Source organism: Ambystoma mexicanum, chromosome 9 (assembly GCF_040938575.1).
Source record: "Ambystoma mexicanum isolate Mex_15411 chromosome 9, UKY_AmexF1_1, whole genome shotgun sequence".
Classification (NCBI taxonomy): domain Eukaryota; kingdom Metazoa; phylum Chordata; class Amphibia; order Caudata; family Ambystomatidae; genus Ambystoma; species Ambystoma mexicanum.
The window spans coordinates 241,998,814-242,022,392 of record NC_090931.1 but is presented as its reverse complement, the minus strand read 5'-3'; the positions used below and the strand labels follow the sequence as shown (position 1 = coordinate 242,022,392).

Genomic DNA, 23,579 nt, shown 5'->3' with positions numbered 1-23,579 from the left:
ACCCCTTTGAGCTTCTGTTTGGACACCCTGTACAAGGTCCCCTCATTCTAGTGAGAGACAGATGGGAGGGCATACTCTCATCCCCACACGAGATGTGATGGACTATGTACTTGACCTTCGGTCTAGAATGATAAAGTACATGAAACAGTTGACAAAGAATCTAAAAGGCCAGTCAGAAGCTGATGAAGCACTGGCACGACATAACTACTGGTAAAACTATTTTGCAGGCGACTAATTGTGAGGTCTGCAGCCCTGTACTTTCTGAAGTTAAACGTAGACTGAGTCTTCCACAGCCTGATTATGTGGTAAGTCGGGGAAAAGAATTTATAGACCAAACAATTGTAGCTGAAAGGCTGAGTATGTCACAAGGACTTTTCAACACACAAGTCTCCAGTTTCCCTGTAGATTCCACAGTGGATGATTCGAACTGGGAACAGAGGAACACGTGAGGATCGATCACTCCTCCCTCCCCTTTGACAGAGAGCAAACTACTGGAAAAGGAAGTAATGATGGTAGTTTGAGTGCATTGGCAGCCCTAAACATTGTGTTACAGTCTTTTATTCAAATGTATGATACTGTGCCCACGAAGTGAGAGCCTAACTGGCAGTGCTTGCAGAATTAAAGGCCCTGTCGGTGGTCTCATCGATCCCTCCAGGAGGCCCATTGCAGGTGCAGGCAAAGAAGGTAAATGAGTCTGGGCTGAAGGTTTAGTCTGATAAGACTGTTATCCGTGATACTCTCTCTCAGAATTCAGTCATTGCCTCTGATAATTGTGTAGTAGTTGAATCTGGTGTTAAAAACACTACTAAAGAGGCCTCTGGCAAGAGTACTCTGGAGAGAAAAAACAAAAACAGAAAAGGTGCTAAAAAAAAGAACAAAGGCTCCAGGAAATTTCTGCATAAAATCATTTCTGCAATGAGAAACGAAAAGATGAGATGGGAAGAAAGACAGAGTTAATCAACGGTACTCAGTACCAATAAGGGAAAAAGTATGTCCATTGACATGGGTTCCTGGCCTACTGGCCCTGTGCTTATATCTGGTACACAAATGAAGTCAAAATCATCAGTTAGCTGGAAACTCTGATTCTGCTTATAGAGGGTTGTTCTGTTCTGCAAATGGGCCCCTTCTAAACCAGCCTATAATCTTTTAATCTGTTTTCATGAAGAACAATATCTCGCATTAAATCATTCAAGGATCCTGAGGTTGCTTTCCTAAGTACCACACTGAGTTCCATCTCATTGGCTGACTTGAAGTTTGTACACCTATTTGATAAGTTGTGTATGGGAAAATGTGCTGTTCACTTTATTTCCAAGTTAGTTGAAAATCTTGTCTTTCATCATCAGGAAGACATTCTGTTAAAGGGTTTTGAGAGCTACTATATGGGTAGTGTGGATATGAACTGGGAGATTGAATGAAAAAGAAATCTGACAGTTACCAGCCATTATGAAAATGACCAACTCAGGCATTTCTACAATAATCAATCATCCCATGGCTGGGAATGGCCCTTGCTGGGAATCCCAGTTTCTAGGCCAGGTTTCTAAAACAGGGATATTATGATGGAATTCTAGAGGATTCAATTCCTTTCTACAGAACAGTATGTTCTGTAATAAGGAACTTGGCTGCGTACTAGCCCAGTGCTTGATGGCTTTATGGCTAATGTTTAATTTGCAAAGAAACAAGTAAGGGGACGTCCAAGTGGAGGGTTACTAACTGCCATACGAATCATGAAGGGACGCTCTTTCAATAATTGGGTGTGTAGATCGGATGCTGTTTTAGCAACTGAGATAATTGATAAGGACAGAAATCACAAGCCCCACGTATTAGTTCTGAATATTTATTTTAACCGTGTTTCTATTGAATTAGATACTGTGATTGATGAAATTGAAAATATCATGGTAAAATGGCAGTGTCTGTATCCCAAAAGTCTGATAATCGTGAGGGGTGATCTAAACTGAGAATGTAACTGTACTATGGTTAAGGCTCCTTGTTTGGAATAAGAAAAAGTTTAATCCTGGTTGAAGTGAGCGCTATTACTAAAAGATGTTCTCGTCGTAGAGTGTGGTCATCTCTATTTGCCAGATGGGGTTTTCTCCAGACAAATCTATTGTTTGATGGAAAATGGAGAAATATGCCCAACATGGTGAAATCTAGGTGGAGCATCTGTGATGGATTATTTGTTTGTGGGTAACATGGTATTAACTAACGTTTGTAAATTCAAAATAGTAAATACCAAACCGAGTGATCATGCAATGCTTCACTTATACCTTGATTTGGGCCTTGAAAAAAGGGTTGATCCGGGGGAACCTACAAACCTTATTGTTACTGGCAAGAATAACAGGCTTGGGAGAATTGGAAATTGTAAAAGAGCAAATGTAAAATTGGCAAAGTGGTGGATCTCTCTGTCTGACGAGCAAAAAGAGGTTGCTACCCTACCAAGGGAATTTGTTTTAGTTTTGGAAACATTAAAACCAGCAATGACCGAACCAAACAGACTTGCTGGCATGGTACTACCTGGGAATTGTAACTCATTGATAAACAAATAAATGAGAGGAAGAACATTTTGCGGAGGAAAATCAGGGTACTTTTACGTAATAATCAAACTGAGTGTAGATTAGAAGTCTCAAACAAGATAAAACGGTTGAGACAGGATTATGGAAACTGACTTAAAACTTATAGATGGGAAATATATATTAAGAAAAATCAAGCACTCCTCAAAAATGTCATAAAAAAGACACACAACAAATCTGGAAAATTTTAAATGGTACAGAGGAGAAACAGGATTCATTACAAAGCTCCTGTGTGTCGGAGAGAAAATCGGTCAAATATAGGTAACACATTTAAAGCAGGAATAGGATATGAGGCCCAAAGTAAAGGGAACCAAAAAAGGAAGGGTGTTTTTTAAAATTTGATAGACAGCTAAATAATTCTAGAGCAAATGGCCCGGATGGGGCCTCAAATCTGATCTATAAAGAAAATCTGGTCTTATGGGCGGACATATTATTCAGGCTGTTTTCTCAGATTGCTGCAGGAGCGCACTGCCCTTGTTCCTGGAAGACTGCCCTGATAATTCCCATCTACAAAGGAAGGGAGAGAGCCAGACCTGAAAATTACCATCCTATTGCCCTGATAGATTCCACTGCAAAGATTTTGCAACAGTTAGTGCTTAGGGATTTAACAGCATGGGCTAATTCAAATAGAATACAAATTCCACTGCAAACAGGGTTGGGACTATTACAAGTGCATTAACTTTATGTGCATGTGCCACAGACATTGGAGGACAGTTTGGGAAATCCTTGTATATAGCGGTCATCGATCTTGCGGCAGCATTCGACAATATTGATATTAATACATTGTGGGGGAAATTAACAAATTGGAAGATTGGCAGGGGTCTCCCACAAATGATTCAGGTTGTTATATTCAGGAAATTCAGTGAAGGTGAGACTGTACAATCAGGGGGACCAATCGAGTACTATGCCGATTGCCAAAGGTGGTCGTCAGGGGCGCGTTTTAGCCCCCACAATATTCAACCTCTACCTTGCAGATCTTTGGGCAGATAGTTTGGAGTGGGAAAGCTATCCTCGGAAATGAAAGGATCTGAGGCAAAATATTCTGGCATATGCAGGTGACCTTATATTGATAGATCACACTCAGGCTGGCCTAAAACGTTCTCTAGAGGGAGTGGAAAGATATTTTCGGAAAAACAATCTGAGAATCAATCCAGTGAAATCATTTATAATGACATTTACAAAAAACGTAAGGTAAAATCTTTTACCTGGCGATTAAATGATTTACTGGTTTGCCAGGGTTGACACTATAAGATATCTAGGCTTTACTATGCAATGAAAGAGAGAAAATGACTGAAACAGGGACGTTCTTTGGGGGACGCCAAATTGACCTCCTGTGCTGTGGCCGGCGCCATGTGGCTCTTTGTCTCTGGAGTGGGTGGCTTTCTTGTTCAGGCCTCTTACAAAAAAAAAACAGGGGGTTCCATAAGTGTAACACTTTGAGCAGTGACCCTAAATAAGAACGAATAGGAATAACAAATGGTCTTTCTGGAATTCTATACAGTAATTGCTAGACTCATTAAATGTTTATTTAAGGCACACGTCAGGGGGTGAGTCATTGATTTAGTCTATTCTTAAACACCTTAAATTGAAAATGCAGACAAAAACTATATGTATTTTGCTGTTCACAAGTTGCAGTTATAGCATGTTTTTTTCCTGCCGTTGTCTCTGTTATGATCATCACAAGACATTCCATCTCAGTGTCCTTGGTAACTTGACAAAATACTTTTGCCTAAAAGCTTGTGTACAGTGTAGAAATGTTTGACCATAGCACATTAAGTGGCCCTTGATTTCATTGTTCCACAATTAATGCTTTGTTGTGATGTGTCTATCTTTCCTATCTCCCTGGCATGCTGGTCAGGATGTTTGTTTGCATGTATGAAGTAACGAGTCCCCAGAGTACAGGATGCTGTGTGAATGCGCTGCTTTCCCTGTGCTACCGTAAATTCTTTAATACACAGTTATGAACCCTCCTAATGGTATGCATATTGCCAACCTCTGAAGCCTGAAAAGTTGATCCACGCAGGCTTGACATGTAGGCAACTTTGCACCAGACATGCAGATGAACTGGCCTGCTGTTAGATCTCAGTTACCCGTTTATTGGTATCCACTACAGAGTGTAATCTGCTTTCTGACTTTGAGAACATTCAAACATGTAATTGTTCATTTAACTTTAGTCGGTTAGACAGCTATAGCTGATTGATAGCTCAGTGGGTTGAGCCCTCGCTGCTGCAATGTGTGTGTGATATGCAGGTTCCAGATTCGAATCCGGGCAAGACCAACACAGCCTTTCATCCTTCTAAGGTCTATAAATGAGTACCAACACAGGTTGGGTGATAACGTATGTATATTTGTTAAATATAGAGCGCTTAAGCATAAGTGCTTTATAATAACACATCATTATCATTTGGCCTTGGACGTCTGCCTGCATTCAAAGTAATTTGGTAATATGGGCCTATACACATTGATATTAACGATAAATATGTTGATTCATTCTTGTATGAAATGTATATTACATTACAGTGATAGTATAACGATATTTATCGTAGTGTACTGAGGAACAATGCTATGTGATGCCACTTCCAGTTTTGTCAAGGGGGGAAAGGTTGGGTTCCTTCACTTCCCATGATGTAACTTTGGGGTGGGGTCACATGACATCACTTCATGTGATGTCATCAGAGGTCAAGGGTCGTGTGATGTCACTTCCGCTACCCCTGGCATTTTGGTAGAATGACACCCCTGGACTGAAAAGGTCTCACCATGTATTTCTCTCATGAAGGTTCTAAGGTCTAAATTGTGTATGTTTTCCTTAGCACCCTTAATTGAGCTGTACAAGCAAAACATTACAGCTTTGTTGTTATATGGGAGTGAACTAATCACATTTAAAAACCATAGATTCTTAGACTCCTTAGAAGGCAAAATGTGCAGTCCTGTTTTGGGTCTTTTGAGATCAGTGCCAATTAGTGTCATTTGTTTGGAGCTGGGGATTACATGGTGGGCTTGGTACATGAAGTATAGCTTGTCTTTGTTATATACCTTAAAAACTGCAGAAGAGCCAGGTTGAGCTTCTATGTATACGAAAGTCTAATAAACATGCAGAATTCGGGTTGTTTCCTGAAGAAATTCTACTGACGCTGTATGATTTATGAAGAGATGACATTGATAAAAGAATCTGATTCGGACTATGTTAAGAAAAATAAGAACCGCCAATGGAATAAGACCACAGATCTGACGGATCTGGAAAGATTACAATTGTATAGGGACAAGCAATTAGTCTATACCCCAAAGTTTATTCCAAGAAGTTACATGTTGAAATTTCCATCCCAAAAGTACATGGATTTATACTTCAAATTCCGGATTAATGCACTTCTAACAATGGCAGTGATTGGTCCCAAACTGCAGTTAATTAGGACCCTGTGTGGTTGCAGGGCCTGTGGCGAACTGTACATGGAATCATTGTTTCACTTGGTGCTGAAATGTGTGGATTTTTGGGGACGATAGGATCAGATTACTTGGCCCTTATCTGCACTCTACTGAGCAAGTTGAAATATCTTTGCTATGGGGTAGACTTATGACCACTTCTCATCAAGCACTGATATTGGCGTTAGGTAAATTGTTAGATATCTTTCTGAAAATAAAATCAATTGTAAAAGAGGAAGAGGAAGAATGCTGGGCCATCTAGGATTAAGCAGGTGTGGTGAGAATGTTGGTAGAGTAATATGTAAATCCTATGTGCATTGTATAAAGTCTGATTGGATTATTCATGGACTATAGTACATTTTTTTCTGGTATAAATCTATGTTTTTTTTGTATGGAAATGAATTAGTAAGTAAATCATGTGTAAAAGTTTAAATGTAAACTGAAATCATTTCTTTTAAACACATTTCTTTTTTTATAAAAATGCAAATAAGGGAAGTTACCTGTTGTAGCCAATGTACCTCCAATCGCTTGGGGTGGTACACCATTAAAATATGGCAAAATCACTTGCAAAATTTGTGATCTCTGCCGGGGCACAAGAACCTCAGTAGAGTAAAGACAGTTGGAGAAAATTCATGGAACCTTAGGCGGTGCATTCTCACGGTGCAGTAATGGATAAGGGTTACCCTGCACATTCATGTGTGGAAAACAACAGCATTTCTCTTAGCTGCACAATGCAGGCACCTTCTACAACAAATGAAGTGCTGCATACTGTTTACATCATTGCTGTTTTTGCAATAGTTCAAAATACCCAACACTCCAAGAGTGAAATTGGACAATGGATTGGGCGGTCTAGCACAATATTACCTTTGTGGGTGTGGCTTAGGAAACTGGTCTTGCCAGTTTGCATTTAAGGTAATTTAAAATGTTTAACTCCGTAGAGTTGGTTGTACTGTACAATACATAGGAACATTTTGAGATGTGTGGGCATAGATATAGATTTCCTGCTGTTGTTTGAAGTACTGTTTCACAGTAAAAGTCCTACCTTGTATTTAAACAATAATTAATGTACAGATTACTTAAAAGCATCAGCTATGCATTGTGTGACATACTTTGCAGTTGGTTCGCCTATCAGTGTGTCATGAGTCTGAAGTATCAAGTTATCCTCCCTTTGCTGTTATAACCTTTCTGGGTTCCTGTTTGATCAACAGGGTTTGTGGGCTTCACTGACATTACAGATGGTAATTTTCGCCCTCAAGAGTATTATCTTTAAGTTACCTTATACATACCATCCGGGGTGTTAGCTCACAGGGGTGCTAGCTGTCAGTACTTAGCGTGCAGCAGAATGTCATCAAAGACACATGATAAACTCAGCAGAGATGCCATTTGCCTGCTTAGCACTGAACAGCTTCTGCAAAGATGGCTGAATGAATTTCTTTATGGGACACCTTTACAGCTATGAAACAGTGTGAACCTTTGGCTCACAGCTTTGTTCTCACCCTTCTATGGCTTTGGGTATCCTTTCACTTGCACATTCAGATTTACTCCTCACCATTTTAACTACTATATATTGTGCTTGCACCTTTTGGGCAGCCAGAGACCTCTGAAATGTGGGACTGGGTAGGGAAATTAGTGCTTGATTCTGAACATCATTTTAGTGCCACCTGTGAGAACTCTGTGCTGGATGCGTAATTTATAACCTTTACTTTTCTGAAGGGAAAACCCTAATTTTGGCAACAGTTTAAAAAATGTATGTCATGTATTTGAATATAAAAGTGATTGCTTAACACAGTGTATGTGTGTATTGATTAGAAAGAACTCCAAAGATAATTTGAAGTGGCATCAATAAAAACAATGAGGTTTTGGCTGTTTTGCATATTAAAGATAGTTTTGGGAAGATAAGAATGACCAAAGAGCTTTATATCTCTCATATATGTCTGTGTGAATTGTCTGACTGAATCACTAAATACCTAAAGCATGCTGGTTTGGTATGTGTTCCTTTAAAAACAATCTTTTTACAAAACTCACTATAATAATAAAGCTTTTGCAAATATCAAGCATATATACAAATTTGGCCCTCAAGGACTTTAGCTGTCAGAGTGGAATGACTGCTAACAGCTTCAAATTACTTGTGGTGTTGTGGGCCAACCAAACTAGGAGAAACACAATTGGCTTTAGATTTAAAAAATGACAACCAGTAAATAGAAAATAAAATGGCATTCCTTTGTCAATCTGCCACCCTAGGCCTGGCCTAGTATGTCTTGTTGTAAATACATCTATGCTCATGGACCTCATGTGACAGTGTTGTTGTGATTTGGGAGTGCTAAATCCTAATTTTCCATGTTATTTCCCTTTCCGGATCCATTCCAGGTTTTTGGCAGCCAGTGTGCTGCTTTAATCTAAAGACTATGCTTCCCAAAATGCCTAACCCACTGCTTCATCTCCACCCTTTCAGGACAAGGTTGGGTGGAGGATAAGCAGCACCTGTGGCTGGTAGGTGCAGCAAGGAGCACACCTGAGGTGTGTGCTCGTTAGCCAGCTTTAAAAGCCTCAGTTTGTTTCAGTCCAGTGCTGGTCCTGTTTGCGACTGGGCCCTTCCTCCTGGCTTAGTGTCTAGTTCTCTTTTCCCTGAATGTTGAATTTAGTGTGCTTATTAGTAATTTCTGATTCCCACTCTGTCTTTCCCTGTTTTGCAGCCAGCACTTCCCAGTGCTTTCCTTTTTCTGTGCAGCCCAGTTTGTCTGTGTTCTTTATTCTTTTGACTTTGCCCAATTTAGCAGCAAAATTGTGTTCCTTTAGTCTCATTTATAGATTTAGTATCCCAGTTTGCCTTTCCTTCCCTGGGTGGAGAGTGGGGAGGTTTGCCCTTGTAATTTTGTTTCCCCTGCTCCTTTACTTTCACTTGGAGTCTGTTCCAGGTTTTCCCTTGCCCATCTCTGTGTGTTCCCTATTGGTTGTTAGGTGTGGTGTGCTGTTGTAGCCAGCTCCTGTGTGAATGTGTATGTTTTCCTCACTATTCTGTAATCACTATTCCTACTAGTCCCTTGTCATGAGTCTGAAGTATTAAGTTATCCTCCCTTTGCTGTTATAGCCTTTCTGGGTCCCTGTTTGATCAACAGGGGTTGTGGGCTTCACTGACATTTCAGATGGTATTTTTCGCCCTTAAGAGTATTGTCTTTAAGTTACCTATACATACCATCAGGGGTGTTAGCTCACAGATCCTGTTGTTGCTTGGCCTGTAGCACTGACAGTACCTGTAACAGCGATTTTGGGCAAGGAGCTTGCCGACTTTGTAATCATAGGGAGCTTCTTAGCGCTTACCCCACATCCTTTTTCATATATTTGTATTCTTATCATGCTCTACTTGCACCTCTTGGGTTTTAGTGTACATGTGTCTTGGTTCCCGAGGGCATGCTATTTTACTCAAAGCTATTCACTGTGTGATCTTGTGCACATTTCCCTTGGCATATTCACTGCCTTTGCCCTACCATGACACTTGTCTTCTAGCGGCTTGTGCAGCCAGTGGACATTAGTGAGCCCTGGCAGGGCCCTGCCTCAGAACAATATTTCAGAGTCTATCTCGGCTTGGCTCTGGCTAGCCCCAGACCACTTCAAGCCCTGGGTATGGCATAACTTCTCTGACATAGTGTTGGCATGCACAAAGATTCACCTGTCATAGAGGAGGTGGCATTGATGGACGTACCAGGTAATGCCTAGACAGCGCCTCCACAAAAATCAAATCTACCACCTATTGCATAGCTTCTTTAATACAATGAGGTAAATGAAGGCTGACCCGTCTCAATGAGAGACACTGCACAGCTATGATTCGTCCATGGCGAATGCCCTAATCTTAGAGATGCTGCCTGCCCAGATTTCGTTCAGACTGGCAGTATTTTTGGAGCTCTGTCTGGTTTACATGCAATACATATGGATTTTATATGTCTCCTGGGACAGCAGCAGTCTGAGTTTCGAAACTCAGAAACCAGGAACGTTGCAGCAGAACATTTTAAGGTGTTTGTCAGGCAGAGTGGAAGGCCTCCCACAGTGTTCCTTAGAGCTGTGGTCAGATAAGGGCTGCCCAGTAGGCAGCAATTAATGAAAAATGGGTCATGGGGCAAGTTTACCTCAGGTGAACCTTCCATGTGCAAAATGACAACTCTTCATGTAAAGTGCTAATGTTAAGGCTGTTCATTTTGATGATCCATATGCATTTTAAAGCAAGGACCAGACAACAGTTCTCCCTAGCCTTTGAGTTTATTTATGAAATAAAAGGTAACTTGTATATTTCTAGACATCTATAAACCTGCCAGCTTGTTCCAAAACAAAAAAAAATACATTGTTTTTTGCAAAACTGCACATTTCATTCACGTCTATGCAAACCAATATGCTAAAAGCCTGCTTTCAATAATGATATAATAATTAATCATACAGCCAACCCACAGCAGATTTTAGGCACAATGTCACAGGTGACAGGGGCATCCAGGTCTGCCTCTTTCATTGCGTTCTGATACTTACAGTTCTGCAATGATGAATGAAGAGCAAAACGCGGATATGGATACTAGAATGCAGATACATGGTGCGCGGGAATATACATATCTGCTTCACGACCACCATATAGAATAAGGAGGCATTGGTGGGAAAGAAGCTGGCTAGTGGTCAGTGTTTGCATTTTAGCCAATGCCAACCTGCATCTGATTTGCGGTGGATGCATTTGGGATACCTACACTAAAGATCCCATAATGCAAGCCACTGAGGGAACAGGCAGAGTTGGATGAGAGGTGTAAGACATGTTATGGGACCACTTCTCAATACTTAAAGCTTTGTTGGAATGTACTGTCCTCTCTTAGATCTATCTAGCTGACCAATTACAAGTGAGAGTTACCATTCATAGCCTCAAGGCCAGCATCCGCCTTCACGTCTGCTATTTGTAGATCTGCACCTTCTGTTCACAAAATTAAACTTCATTATTCAGACCCTGCAGGATATTGCTGCATGAAATTTTATGTATTGCAGCATTAAAAAAAAACACATTTTTCAGCACAAAATTGTGTTGTAAAATATGTTTTATTGACTGGCGTGTGCTAGAGAGCCAGGCGGCTACAAAGAACCCGCAAGTGAGGCTACAAAAGAGCCAGGTTGCCATTATTTGATCCGTTTGTATGTGGTTACAGCTTCCCATTTAATAGAGTCCCAGATGACCACGGGTTGACAGGACAGTGTTTGTTTTGCTCTACTCTTTTGGATTAATGTGTGTGCCTATTATAGATTATTAAATTTACTGATTGTTATCAATTGTAATGGTGCAAATATTCTGCTTCTGTGTTCTCCAATCCCCTGAGCACGGAGAGTCCCCCACTCACCAGCATCTCTAACACTCACCAATTTTCCATCTCAACTTACACTCCCAAACCTATTGCTCTGCCAGTGAAGCGCATACTCACTTGATCTGCCACGCGGCCAAGTCACAATTCGCAGTGCTAAACTCTCAACCATGCTCTCAACTCACATCTTACCCTGTTGATTTCCTTCTGCAGTCCACAGTCCTTCATTATTTCTCTTTCCTTCTACATCTCGCAACCTTTCTCTGAGTCTATAGCGCTCTTCCCCCATCTTTTCTCCAAATCTGCAGCTCACTCCCTTTTTCTCAGCCACCACTCCCTCTCTTTCTGTCCACGATGCTCCTGCATTCTGGTGCAATGCTCCCTCTCCTACCGCCCCCTGCCTCCTCTGCTTCCTGTTGCCCCTCTCGCCTTCTGCTTTCTGGACCACTGCAGTCACTCTGGTGTGCCGCGCCCTCCGTTATCTGCTGCTCCCACTCGCTGTCTGCCCTACTGCTCCCACTCTTGCTCACCACCCACTCTCAGCTTTCAGGCCCACCGCTCCCCCATGGCTCACCACTCCCTCTCTGCTTTGCTGTCGCTATCCCTCTGGCCCACCGCTCCCCCCCCTTTTGCCCATCGCACCCCCCCCCCTTTTGCCCATCGCCCCTGTCTGTCCCACTGGTCTCTCTCTGCATTCTGGTCAACCGCTTCCTCTCTGCTTTCTGGCCTGCTGCTCACCCTTTGGCCCTCCACTCCCTCTCTGGCACACCCCTCCTTCTCTAGCCTAGCTCACCACTCCCTCTGCTTTCTGGCTTGGCGCTCACCTTCTGGCCCTCCACGCCCTCTCTGGCCCTCCTCTCCCTCTCTCGCAGACCACTCCTTCTTCTTCTTCTTCTTAATTAACGAACGCGTGGGCGGACCCACGCAGGCGCTTCACCATCCTAAAAGATGATGTGCACCACCTTCACCAATCAACACACAGGCCACACAAACCACCCGCAACCCCACCGCAAACAACCACACCCCACCAATCCACACCAACAGACACTACACCCCAAAATCACACCACCCAGCGAGCCCGGAGACCGGCGCGCAGACCCGCGAGACCCCAGCCCGTACGCCTACACATGCGCTTCAGGCGAGGCACCGCGCGCTGCCGCCAACCCACCGCGACCAACCCGAGCGACACCCACACTCACATACGAACCACCAGCCACAAACAACCACTACCCCAAAACAACACCAGCCACCTGCAACCCCACCGCAAACAACCACATCCCACCAACCCAACACCAGCCACCCGCAATCCCACCGCAAACAACCACACCCCACCAATCCACACCAACAGACACTACACCCCAAACTCACACCACCCAGCGAGCCCAGAGACCGGCGCGCAGACCCGCGAGTCCCCAGCCCGTACACCTACACATGCGCTTCAGGCGAGGCACCGAGCGCTGCCGCCAACCCACCGCGACCAACCCGAGCGACACCCACACTCGCACACGAACCTCCAGCCACAAACAACCACTACCCCAAAACAACACCAGCCACCTGCAATCCCACCACAAACAACCACACCCCACCAATCCAACACCAGCCACCCGCAATCCCACCGCAAACAACCACACCCCACCAATCCACACCAACAGACACTACACCCCAAACTCACACCAACCAGCGAGCCCGTAGACCGGCGCGGAGACCCGCGAGACCCCAGCCCGTATGCCTACACATGCGCTTCAGGCGAGGCACCGCGCGCTGCCGCCAACCCACCGCGACCAACCCGAGCGACACCCACACTCACATACGAACCACCAGCCACAGACAACCACTACCCCAAAACAACACCAGCCACCTTCAACCCCACCGCAAACAACCACATCCCACCAACCCAACACCAGCCACCCGCAATCCCACCGCAAACAACCACACCCCACCAATCCACACCAACAGACACTACACCCCAAACTCACACCACCCAGCGAGCCCGGAGACCAGCGAGACCCCAGCCCGTACGCCTACACATGCACTTCAGGCGAGGCACCGCGCGCTGCCGCCACCCCACCGCGACCAACCCGAGCGACACCCACACTCGCACACGAACCTCCAGCCACAAACAACCACTACCCCAAAACAACACCAGCCACCTGCAACCCCACCGCAAACAACCACACCCCACCAATCCAACACCAGCCACCCGCAATCCCACCGCAAACAACCACACCCCACCAATCCACACCAACAGACACTACACCCCAAACTCACACCACCCAGCGAGCCCGAAGACCGGCGCGCAGACCCGCGAGACCCCAGCCCGTACGCCTACACATGCGCTTCAGGCGAGGCACCGCGCGCTGCCGCCAACCCACCGCGACCAACCCAAGCGACACCCACACTACCACACGCACCACCAGCCACCAAACCACAAACAACCACCACCCCCAAACCAACACCACCAGCCACCCTACCACAAACCACACCCAGCCAATCCACACCAACAGCCACCCTACCACAAACAAACGCCCCCCACCAACTCACTCCCCGACCCCAGCTCTGCCACTCCCGCCACTACCAATCGCATCCGCCATCCGCGCAACACCTCTCAACAGCCCAACCACCGATCCGAAACACGCCGACCGCACTCCAACGTACAATCCCCAAACCCCCGGGGGCCCGCACTCCGTCTGCCGCCTCCGAAACCCAAGGCCTCGAAGCGCCACAAACTGCGTGCGCCCCGCTACGCTCCGCGCCGGAAGGTCAACCCGGCCGCCATCCGCGGTGCCCCGCCTACACTGTACCAAGTGTGCTGCACCAGTGTCTAGTTCCCTCGCAGACCACTCCTTCTCTGCTTTCTGGCTTGGCGCTCACCTTCTGGCCCTCCACGCCCTCTCTGGCCCTCCACGCCCTCTCTGGCACACCACTCCTTCTCTGCTTTCATGCTTGGCGCTCACCTTCTGGCCCTCCTCTCCCTCTCTGGCAGACCACTCCTTCTCTGCTTTCTGACTTGGCGCTCACCTTCTGGCCCTCCACGCCCTCCTCTCCCTCTCTGGCAGAACACTCCTTCTCTGCTTTCTGACTTGGCGCTCACCTTCTGGCCCTCCACGCCCTCTCTGGCGCACCACTCGCTCTTTGGTCCACTGCTCGAGCTCTGATTTCTTGCCCACCACTATACCTCTGGCCCACCGATAAGGTTCCACCTTCTTGCCCATCACTCGCCACCTGGCTCACTGGCCCCATTTCCTCTTCTTGCCCATCACTCGTCATCGGGCCCCCTTTCCTCCTTTCCCCCTTCATATGGTGACCACTTTTTTTTAATTTCTTTTGTTTTAAATGCAGATTTTGTGTTTTTTTATGGCAGATTGTATGGTATTTTCAGCAATGGCAAAATTGCTGTTAGCTGGGGTGGGTCTGATTATAGTGGAACGGGGAAAGACATATATACAATTTCTGTACGGTATGCTTAACAAACGCAACAACAAAGATAAAATGGGGCGAAATGGGTCAAGTCGGTTGCAAGTCAGTGTACGCGGCTCAGCCATCTTCTCTAATAAAATTAACACGATTCTAGCAAAAAATATTATCTGGTAGGGATTGAGCATAGGCAGCTTAATGCTAGATGTGCCGTTTAAACGTTTTGCTCCTAGAAATGTAATTTCGTTGGGCAGTAATGGCATAGTTTCTTAAAAATTGCAATACACATCTGTTTTTGGTGTGCTCTTTATGGAATGGTCAAAGAATCACTCTCACCCTTTCGCCGTGGGAGATTCTTTTGCAATGTTGGCTTGGTGGGTTAATGTGCCTGCTGCACTGATTTATTCAAAACCTTCAGCTAGAGCTATGCTGCAGGTGCTTAACCTACTGAGCTATTTGAAAGAGTCACTGGCGTCAAATACACTTTGTAGGGTTGTTTTCACAGCTGCTTTCAAACTAATAACATTTTCAGGAATTAAATGATCGGTGTTATCTATTGATCTGGCAGAATGGGCAAGTGGGTCAATGCACATCTTGTTAGTCGAACAGCTTGACAGTTTAGATCTAATTTTGTCAGAACCAGCTCAGCTTTTCATTTGTCCTAAGCCAAAAAGGTATCTAACATGGTTTAGTAGTGAAATGTAATTTTTAGCCTTGCATCATTTTTATATTAACAATGAAGATTGCTTTAAAAAATAAATGGATAATGTTACATTAAAAAATAACCGCAAGCAGGACTGTTTTCTCTCCCCTTGCTTTTTGTACTAGTTTTCAATTCTAAAAGGGGTGGATCGGGGCCGAGCTTCTAAACTGTGGGGGGGGGGGCTTCAGTCCGGTGTTTGCTTCAAACAAAGGTAGTGAAAGTGAAACCCTACGTACCTAATGTTTTGGCAACATTTCCCATTCTTCTTGTACTTCTATTCTTTTAGAGGTCGAAAAAACGACTTGCCTACACGTCCGCTTTCCTGTAAGTTGTGCTCGGTGTACATACCTGTCTGTTGGTGGGCGGGCATTTCAGAGAGACACTGGACACCGTGTTACTCTGCAGAGGCGTTTCACGTGACTCCCACTGACAGGGAGCAGCAAAGCGGCCACTTCCTGGATTGTCAATCTGAGCTTTTACGCCTGAAGATGACTGGGTCTCTCGTTCTCTGCATCTTTCTTTCCGCGTTTTCCCCACAAGCAGGTAAATATTTCATAATTTAAGCAATGCCCTGGCCGCATAAAAGGCGTGCAAAGCCGAGTTAGCTAGTACGTTGCAAAACGGCGAGACTGCACAGATGCATGTAACTGCTGTCATAGAGCCCTCTAGTAGAAGTGCTGCTTTTAGCAAGGTCTCGTTCTCATTGCCTCCATTTCCCCCTTCCTTGTGTTAGTACTTACATGTGGTGTCCTAGGCTGGTACTTCACAAGCAACCACTGGGACGAGGAAGAGTATGGCTCGGAGTAATAAAGATTACCGGTAAGTAACTGGGTCATTCATACTCAAGTTTGCAGGCACTGGGATGAGTAATCACAGCTCAGTGCCTGAGTTTCAGTTAAAGCTTCGTAGCATGCAAACAGTCCCGTGTCATTTGTGGCACCTTCTGCCAGATCTTTTTTTTTTTTGCCAGCACAACTTCCCGACCAATAGACGTATGAGTTTACGAGCATGAAAACTGCAGGTGGCTGTACATCTAGGACCTGCTAAAGTTGTCAGACAGGATATGGAGCAACCGAGCCGCTATATCAAAATAATATGGAACGATGTAGTAAATTCAGCGCAGAGCAGTACTATGTATTTGTTTATATTACTATGTATGTATGTATGTATGTATGTATGTTTTGGAGGCTTATGATGTTCACTTTTCACTCTTTCACTATAATTATTGGGGAAGGTTCCCTCTGTCCCTGTTTACCCGGATGTAACTTATTAGGAAATACCAACACATTGTTTTTCTAAAAGGAGAGTTCTCCAAGACCAAGTGTCACTCATTTTCAGGGCCCTTTGGTTGGCCTGACCCTGTAGCCCAGCCATCAATATCTGTAGGATTGGGCTTGATAAAATGCGTTTTGGTTGAAGTGCCTAAATGTAGCCTTACTACACCTGGACACCGTAGGTGCCAGGGTGGTCATGTGTGTTGGTGCTCGTGGTGACAGCATGTCACCCAGGGGTGTGTGCTGTGTCATGAGGTGCTTGACAATAAAAGGGGCGAGCGGGAAGCCGCTTGCCGGTTAATCACCCACTAGTGGAGTCCTTTTGACGTGTGTGTGCGCCGTGATTAGAGCTCTGTGCTCCAGCGGTACCGGAGTATATAACAACTGGCGACTAGGGTTTTGGTGACCACACGCTGCAGTCTGCTTTCATCTGGTGAAGCGTTAACATGATGTGGTTGATGCTGCAGCAGATCCTTCTCCCTCCTGGGGGAGAGCTATCGCGGTCGTCCGCCACAAAGAGTTGGGTATCTCCCGTCGATAGGGAGTAAGCCAGTGGCGCGGTTGGGACACGCTGCCGGTGCCCCCTCTCGTCTTGGGGCGAGAGGAAGTGGCACAGAGTTGCATCAAGTATTATTTCGACCGCCTTGGCTGAGGAACGAGTGTGGCTTCCGCAGCATGCAGGTGAATATCCCCCACCTGGGGCAAGGAAACCTGGCGTGGTTCTGCTGCTTCTGCCTGGGGAACTTGATATCAGCGTGTTGGGACTACTGTCAAAACAAATATATAAGTTCTACCCGGGGTCACACAGAGTTGGTACGGCCGGGACTTGCTGTGATGTGCCTGGCAGGGATGGGGTGGCCCGGACCCGCTGCCTGCAGGGTCTCACATGGGGAGTGAGAGAGGATGGGGCCTGGCATCTGCTGCCCCCGCATTCAGGTTATTGTCATCTCTTGCATGGGGGGAGAGAAGGCGCAACCTCCTATGCACTAAATAGATTTAAAGGGATAGTGCGCTCAAAAATATTACGGTCCCCATGGTTTGGACATGTGTTTTTTAGCATAAGGTGATCGGTCGCAAAAAACGTTCCTATGCATTTTACCTTGGTTTTCCTCACTTTTACACATGCGAAAATAAGGAGTTGGGCGTGCCCATCTTGTGCTAATCTTATCAGTTCTGCATCACACTAAAGTGGAGTGCCCCTGCGGCACTAAATCATATTCCCCGCCCCTGAAACTGACATCACTATTCCAAACAATAATCTCCATCTATTTTCATGACATTAGTGGGCAGCGTAGCCAAACGCGCCCATTCATCACCCACGTAATAACGTCAGTTGACGCAGAACATGGAATATCAACAGACTCATATAGCGCGTCCCAAATCGAATTTGCTACTAATAACTTTACAGAAAACATCATTAATCTGCAATTTCGCAAGTACTTTTATTTATCAAAGAACGCTCCCAAATCCACATTGAGATCCACTGATTGCAATGAACCACCAATAGCTGTGCGTCCTTAGGCTTGAGTGGCAAAAATTTTAAATGACGCACATGGTGTTCCTTTCGGGAGAGGATGTGGATTCGCCGGATCAGATTCTTGCTACACTCTAAACAATGACAGGTTGCTCCTTTTCGCTGGTACCGCCAAAGGGCATATTGGGCCCGGTCTATCAACACACATGATGGTGATGCTGAACAATGCGGTTAGGCTTATCTGCCATTGCTTGTTGCAAAAGCCCTCCGACAGCAGCTGGAAACTACGGCATTCGCAGAACGGTACAATATATCTGTTTAGATGACAGAATAAAAATATATTTTAGTATCCGAACACAAACCACACACAATGAACACACACGGACAACGTGGGGGACTATTTTAGACTATGATGTGCAGTAAAGGTTAGCGCTGAGAAGTCGGTACAGCTCCCAGAGGTATATATAAAGTAACAGACAGATGGCATTGTAACGTAACTGGGAATGTTAACTATAGGAAAGCAGATCAATTACCCTTGAAAAATGTTCTGACCCCGGCCCTTTCAATAATGCAACCTGGATTGCACACCTGATTTGTCATGGGACGAAGTGGTTTAGATATCACTAGCCTGGATACAGGTTGTGCTTTTGTCTCGTCTATGAGTAATCATCACAATATGCTCCAACGAACAATCCATAACAATGTCAATAATCAATACAGGCCAAAAATCCCAACCTTTACTCATCCTGACTTAACCAAAACACCAATAACAATTATTAGTAGACTTATAAATAAACTGCAAGTTACACACTCAGTATTTTAAATATGGCGCGGTATACGGAACAATGTATTCTGTCCACTCTTTGCGTCAAAATGCCATGCACGTTGCTAAATTCTCCAAAATGCAAAAAGAACAATTTCCCCTTTTTTCAATGCAAAAATATTATGTATAGTTCAACTTGCATTATGTTTGGTTGTTCCATTCCCTTGGCGTAACGCGCAGTGTCTGCTCTGAACAATGGTTTGCATAAATTGAAACTAAATGTTCCAATGTCCACTTTCATAATAGTAAATGTTATCATTTTTGCAGGTATTCCACAACTTCTGTACTCCTAGCCTTGCGATTGCTCCCTTCGGTCCAAGGTCACATAACAATTGAAGCTTGATTTCAGCGCTTATTTTTGGTAGGTTTTGTTTTTGAGAATGAATGCCACAATATTAAAACATACTGGAGTAGATGCCGCAGTGTGAATTTATACATTTCTTCTTTCACCACAAGCATCATCCCACAAAGTGACCTTCACTCCATGGAGCACTGAGCACTGCAGGTGCACATGGCATTCGAAAAACACAAGAAAAATAAACACATTTTTGGCATCCACCAATGCTGCGTGATCTTGAATACTGTCTCACCCATCACTACTGCAGGTTATGAACCTATATGTGATGTCATTCACGATGTTCTGGCCTTTCCATAGGCAAAAGCATTAGATCTAGAGTCTCAACGTTCACAAACAGCATGTACGTTTTGTTGATTATTATTTAATTCTGGAATAAAGTTAACCTTGTGAAACCCTGCAACCTATCTCTTTGCTTCTTTCACAAGAGGTTTGTATTCATTAGGTTCTGAGCGTAACATGGGACAGCCGTTCACACTATCTATCCCATCTGAGGCAGCCCTGTCTAGGTTCAAGCGAGACAGGTCACATTGCTTGCCCATACCCGGTTAGTTGTATTTATGATCTGACTGTGCCATGTCTCAATCGGTAGTGCGTGTGCATCTGTTAAGTGCAGATGAGCGTTAGCCAATTTTCTGATTCTTTCACCTGAATTTCAAATGCGGACCTGAAAAGTCTGTAGCCTGGTGCTGAATATTGCAGTAGTGCGAAAAGTCACGCTATCGCGATGGTCAAGCGAAAAGCTTATGTTCTTGGGAGGGCCGTAGCAAGTCAGGAAGGGGCCTGATGCGATGAAGAATTGGTTCCCACTATTGCAGCAGGGTGTGCCCTTCACGGCAGATCAGTTTTCAAAATCTGAAAACGGCCGGTGAGCGCAGGCCAAACCAGTCAACATAGAATTCCTTTGCCAAGAGGGCCTCCCACTGCGTGCCACCATTAATCTGAGAAGAAGAGGAAGGAGAGATGACGGAGACCATATGTGGAGTCCATAGGTGTGGCAATGGAACGACAAAGAGTATGTCGCCGAAGGTTTGCCTGGACGTAGCACAGGTTTAGGTATCAGCGATAGGAGGTTGGAGACCAAGAAGTCCTTCGTAAACTTCACCTACCAGATTTAGTGAGGAGAGCTGGGTAGTCGATAGAAAAACAGTTACAAAAGTTAGGAGAGATGAAAGCACCAGGGAGTTGGTTGGCAGAGGAAAGAAGAGGAATTGTGTTGAAGGGGGCTGTGAAAAACACAAGGGAATGACACAAGGAGGGGCACATGCAAAGCAAAACACAGTCACACTCTATGGAAACCCAGCAACAGCTGGCATTAATTGCCAACATGTTGACAAAGATGATACTTTTGTTGAAATGCTATTTTGAACGCAATGGTGTGCTATATTGAGCTATGGAGAAACCCAAAAAACTCACACATCAAAATACTGAAATAGTATCAGAGAGAGTAAAAAGGGGCCTAATCGCAGAGGTGTTTAAAAAAAATGTAAAAACTGCTAAGACAGAACTTTCTGGAAGTTAGGGGGTTGACACAGGTCAGTCGATTGATCATTGCTATGAAAATCTTACCCACCATAGGCTTTCAGTGCCAGTGCCAAACACTGCATTTGTGTATGTGGTTTGGGTCAAGAATTAAGGGTTTGACAGACACCAACTCTCAGTGTCCCGTTGACTGATGTCTAATATACAATTTACCCATCATTATTTCAGCAACCAAAGTGGGCAGTGCTGCACCGATGTGCTAGGCCAATTCCATTTTCAAATATATCACGAATAGCAATCGCAGACATGTTTCTTATCGTTCGAGGAACATAAATATTGATCAAGTGAAGGTGAATGAAATACATTAATGAATCAGACACCAAATTTAATGTGCATTATTATTTTTTAATTCTGTCTGTAGCATCGAAAGCTAGTGTAATAGCATTCAATTGTTGATGTGCAATGTTCAAACATTGGAGAACATAACGAAAATGTTATTGTAAGCAGATTGTGAAGACAGCTACTCATTATTTATATCGTGAAGTCAACTGTTCTACAAGTACCTCTTAAGGTGGACAGTGCTCGTTTGCAATGTTTTGTGGCACTGTATATGTCACAGGAACAATCTGGATTGATTCCATGAGAATGCATGGCTAAATACATTCAATGACAAATCTTTCACACATTCGAATTCTATATCCTGGTACATTGGCTTAACCACCCATTGTTTGCTTCGTTTTGTGAAGGCCTTGAGGTAACAATGCATCCCGAAATGTCCTGCAGTTTTCGCTTGTTCCCTCCAAACGTTCTCGTGATGCGCAAGTACAGCTAGTCTTGTTCTGGCCTCCATACCGTCTATGCCGAGATGCAACCGTTTGGGCCTGTACTCTAGGCACATATTGTGGAACAACTCCAAATCTCCAGTATGGCAGAATTCTGTGAGTCCCTTCATGCCTCTGGAAAGCGTTTTTATCATACATGATCGTTTTAAGAGCTTTGTGTGGAGGTGAACATGGCACGAACCACTTCTTTTTTCGTTTCTGCTCCTCAGATGAAAATGTTGGTGTTTCTGTCCATGAGTGTACGAGTGCAAGGAACTCAACTCCCACAAATTGACAGAAACTGGAATTCTTACCAAAAGTAGACGCGCTGAAAAGTAAAGCTGCTGAACATAGTAGATTTCCAGCTGGCACTTTGTCCAGCATCGGTTGAGCGGACCATGAAAATTTACTATGGAGGTGGACACAGCTGACTTGGATTTCCAGGTTAGTGCCTTGTAATACACGAGATACATTCTCCAATGACTCCCCACATATGTTCCCTCTTAATCCATGGACACATTTCAGCATCTGTACAATCTCTAAGAGACAGTTGTCAAATCCAATGTATTTTTGATCCTTTATCAGCCAATTGTCCGGCATGAATGTGGTTTGTGATTCGGCCGTGGTGGACATATCGAAAGAACTCGGAAAACTGAAGTCGAGATCTTCAGCAAGTTCCTCGGTCTGTTCTGTTGAAGCTTCAATCTCTGTTATTTCAGGTTGTGATATTTGTACGCGAATTGGAGGAACAGATATAATTGATTGTTTCTTTGGTGAAACATTTTTGACAGGTGTGGATTGTTTGTAGCGGTCTGCGAGGAATTGCAATGCATCTTCATTGTATTCAGTCTCATCTTGTCGAGTTGTCACATGGTACCAATGGTCCATGGACACTTTGTACGGATCGCAGCTCATATTACATTCAGTTTCCGGCCAATGAGCATAAGCATCACAAGTCTGCTTAGTGACTGGACCACGGTGTGCCCCAAATAGTAGTTGCTCCATTGTGAAATCAGTTTAGCAAGCAACCTCTTTTGTTTCATTTGTTGTCTGTGTCTTTATACTCCGCTTCCTTCTGGGCCTCTAAAATATGCATTGAGAAACATGCTCAATGTATAGCACACATACAGCAGATACCACTTTATATACAAAAACATTATATGAATAAATCAACAGCTTAAACAGTTCTACAAAGCAAACTTGTTTGTTCGTTATCCTTGTTTTCTTGGAAACCGTGGCATTCTCTTTTTCCACCGCACCAGCAAGCTGAAAATAAATAATGTTTTTTATATGGTGTAGATCCAGCACATTTCATTTTTTCGCAAACCAAAATCTGTACATATCTACAAACAGAACCAAATTGGTTGAATAGGAACAATTACAACATTAAAATAGATTCCAAATGCAATGTGATGTCCAATAGTATGGAATATTAGGTTATGTTTACCTCTGGTTCATGTGCCGCCTCTTCTGTTTCAACACCTTGTTGTTTCAACACCTTGTGTATGTACTTTCCTTGAACAGAATATTCATTAAAAAAAGGAAAAGTGAATTATACTGGAAATTAAAATCTTTCAATGCAGTGTGCACTTACACATAAAGTATTATTAAATGAGTAAGCACTGTATACTACAAGGTTTGTTGTCGCAACACTAAGAGAACATTTGTATAAACATATCCTCATAAATGGTCATAATATAGTTTTCACATTGCACCTGATAACTTTCAGAGATGACACATCTGATTCATCAGAGATCACTGTGCAAAACATACTGATTGTAATGTTGCCCTCAAACCTTTTGTTATGTATTATGCATTCTGGAGGAAGTACGCATACCTCATACTCTGGACCAGTTGCAAAGGATGAAGTGATAGTGGCCGAAGTTCCAGCATCCACCTGTAACACAGTTGACGTTTAAGTATGGGTGAAA

At 44.2% G+C, this 23,579-nt stretch overlaps 1 protein-coding gene across 2 annotated transcripts in view; it reads left to right on the top strand.

Annotated features, from left to right (window-relative positions):
- Nucleotides 1-23,579, top strand: part of SIAE (sialic acid acetylesterase) — a 468,035-nt gene that overhangs the window by 109,274 nt on the left and 335,182 nt on the right. The window contains exon 1 of one of the 2 annotated variants that reach the window (XM_069614537.1): nt 15,798-15,962. The exons of the other annotated variant lie outside the window; for it this stretch is intronic. Coding sequence (XP_069470638.1) covers nt 15,908-15,962 — 55 coding nt within the window. The 5' untranslated portion in view covers nt 15,798-15,907. Of the gene's footprint in view, nt 1-15,797; nt 15,963-23,579 lie in introns of those variants that run through there. 2 annotated transcript variants of the gene reach the window in all.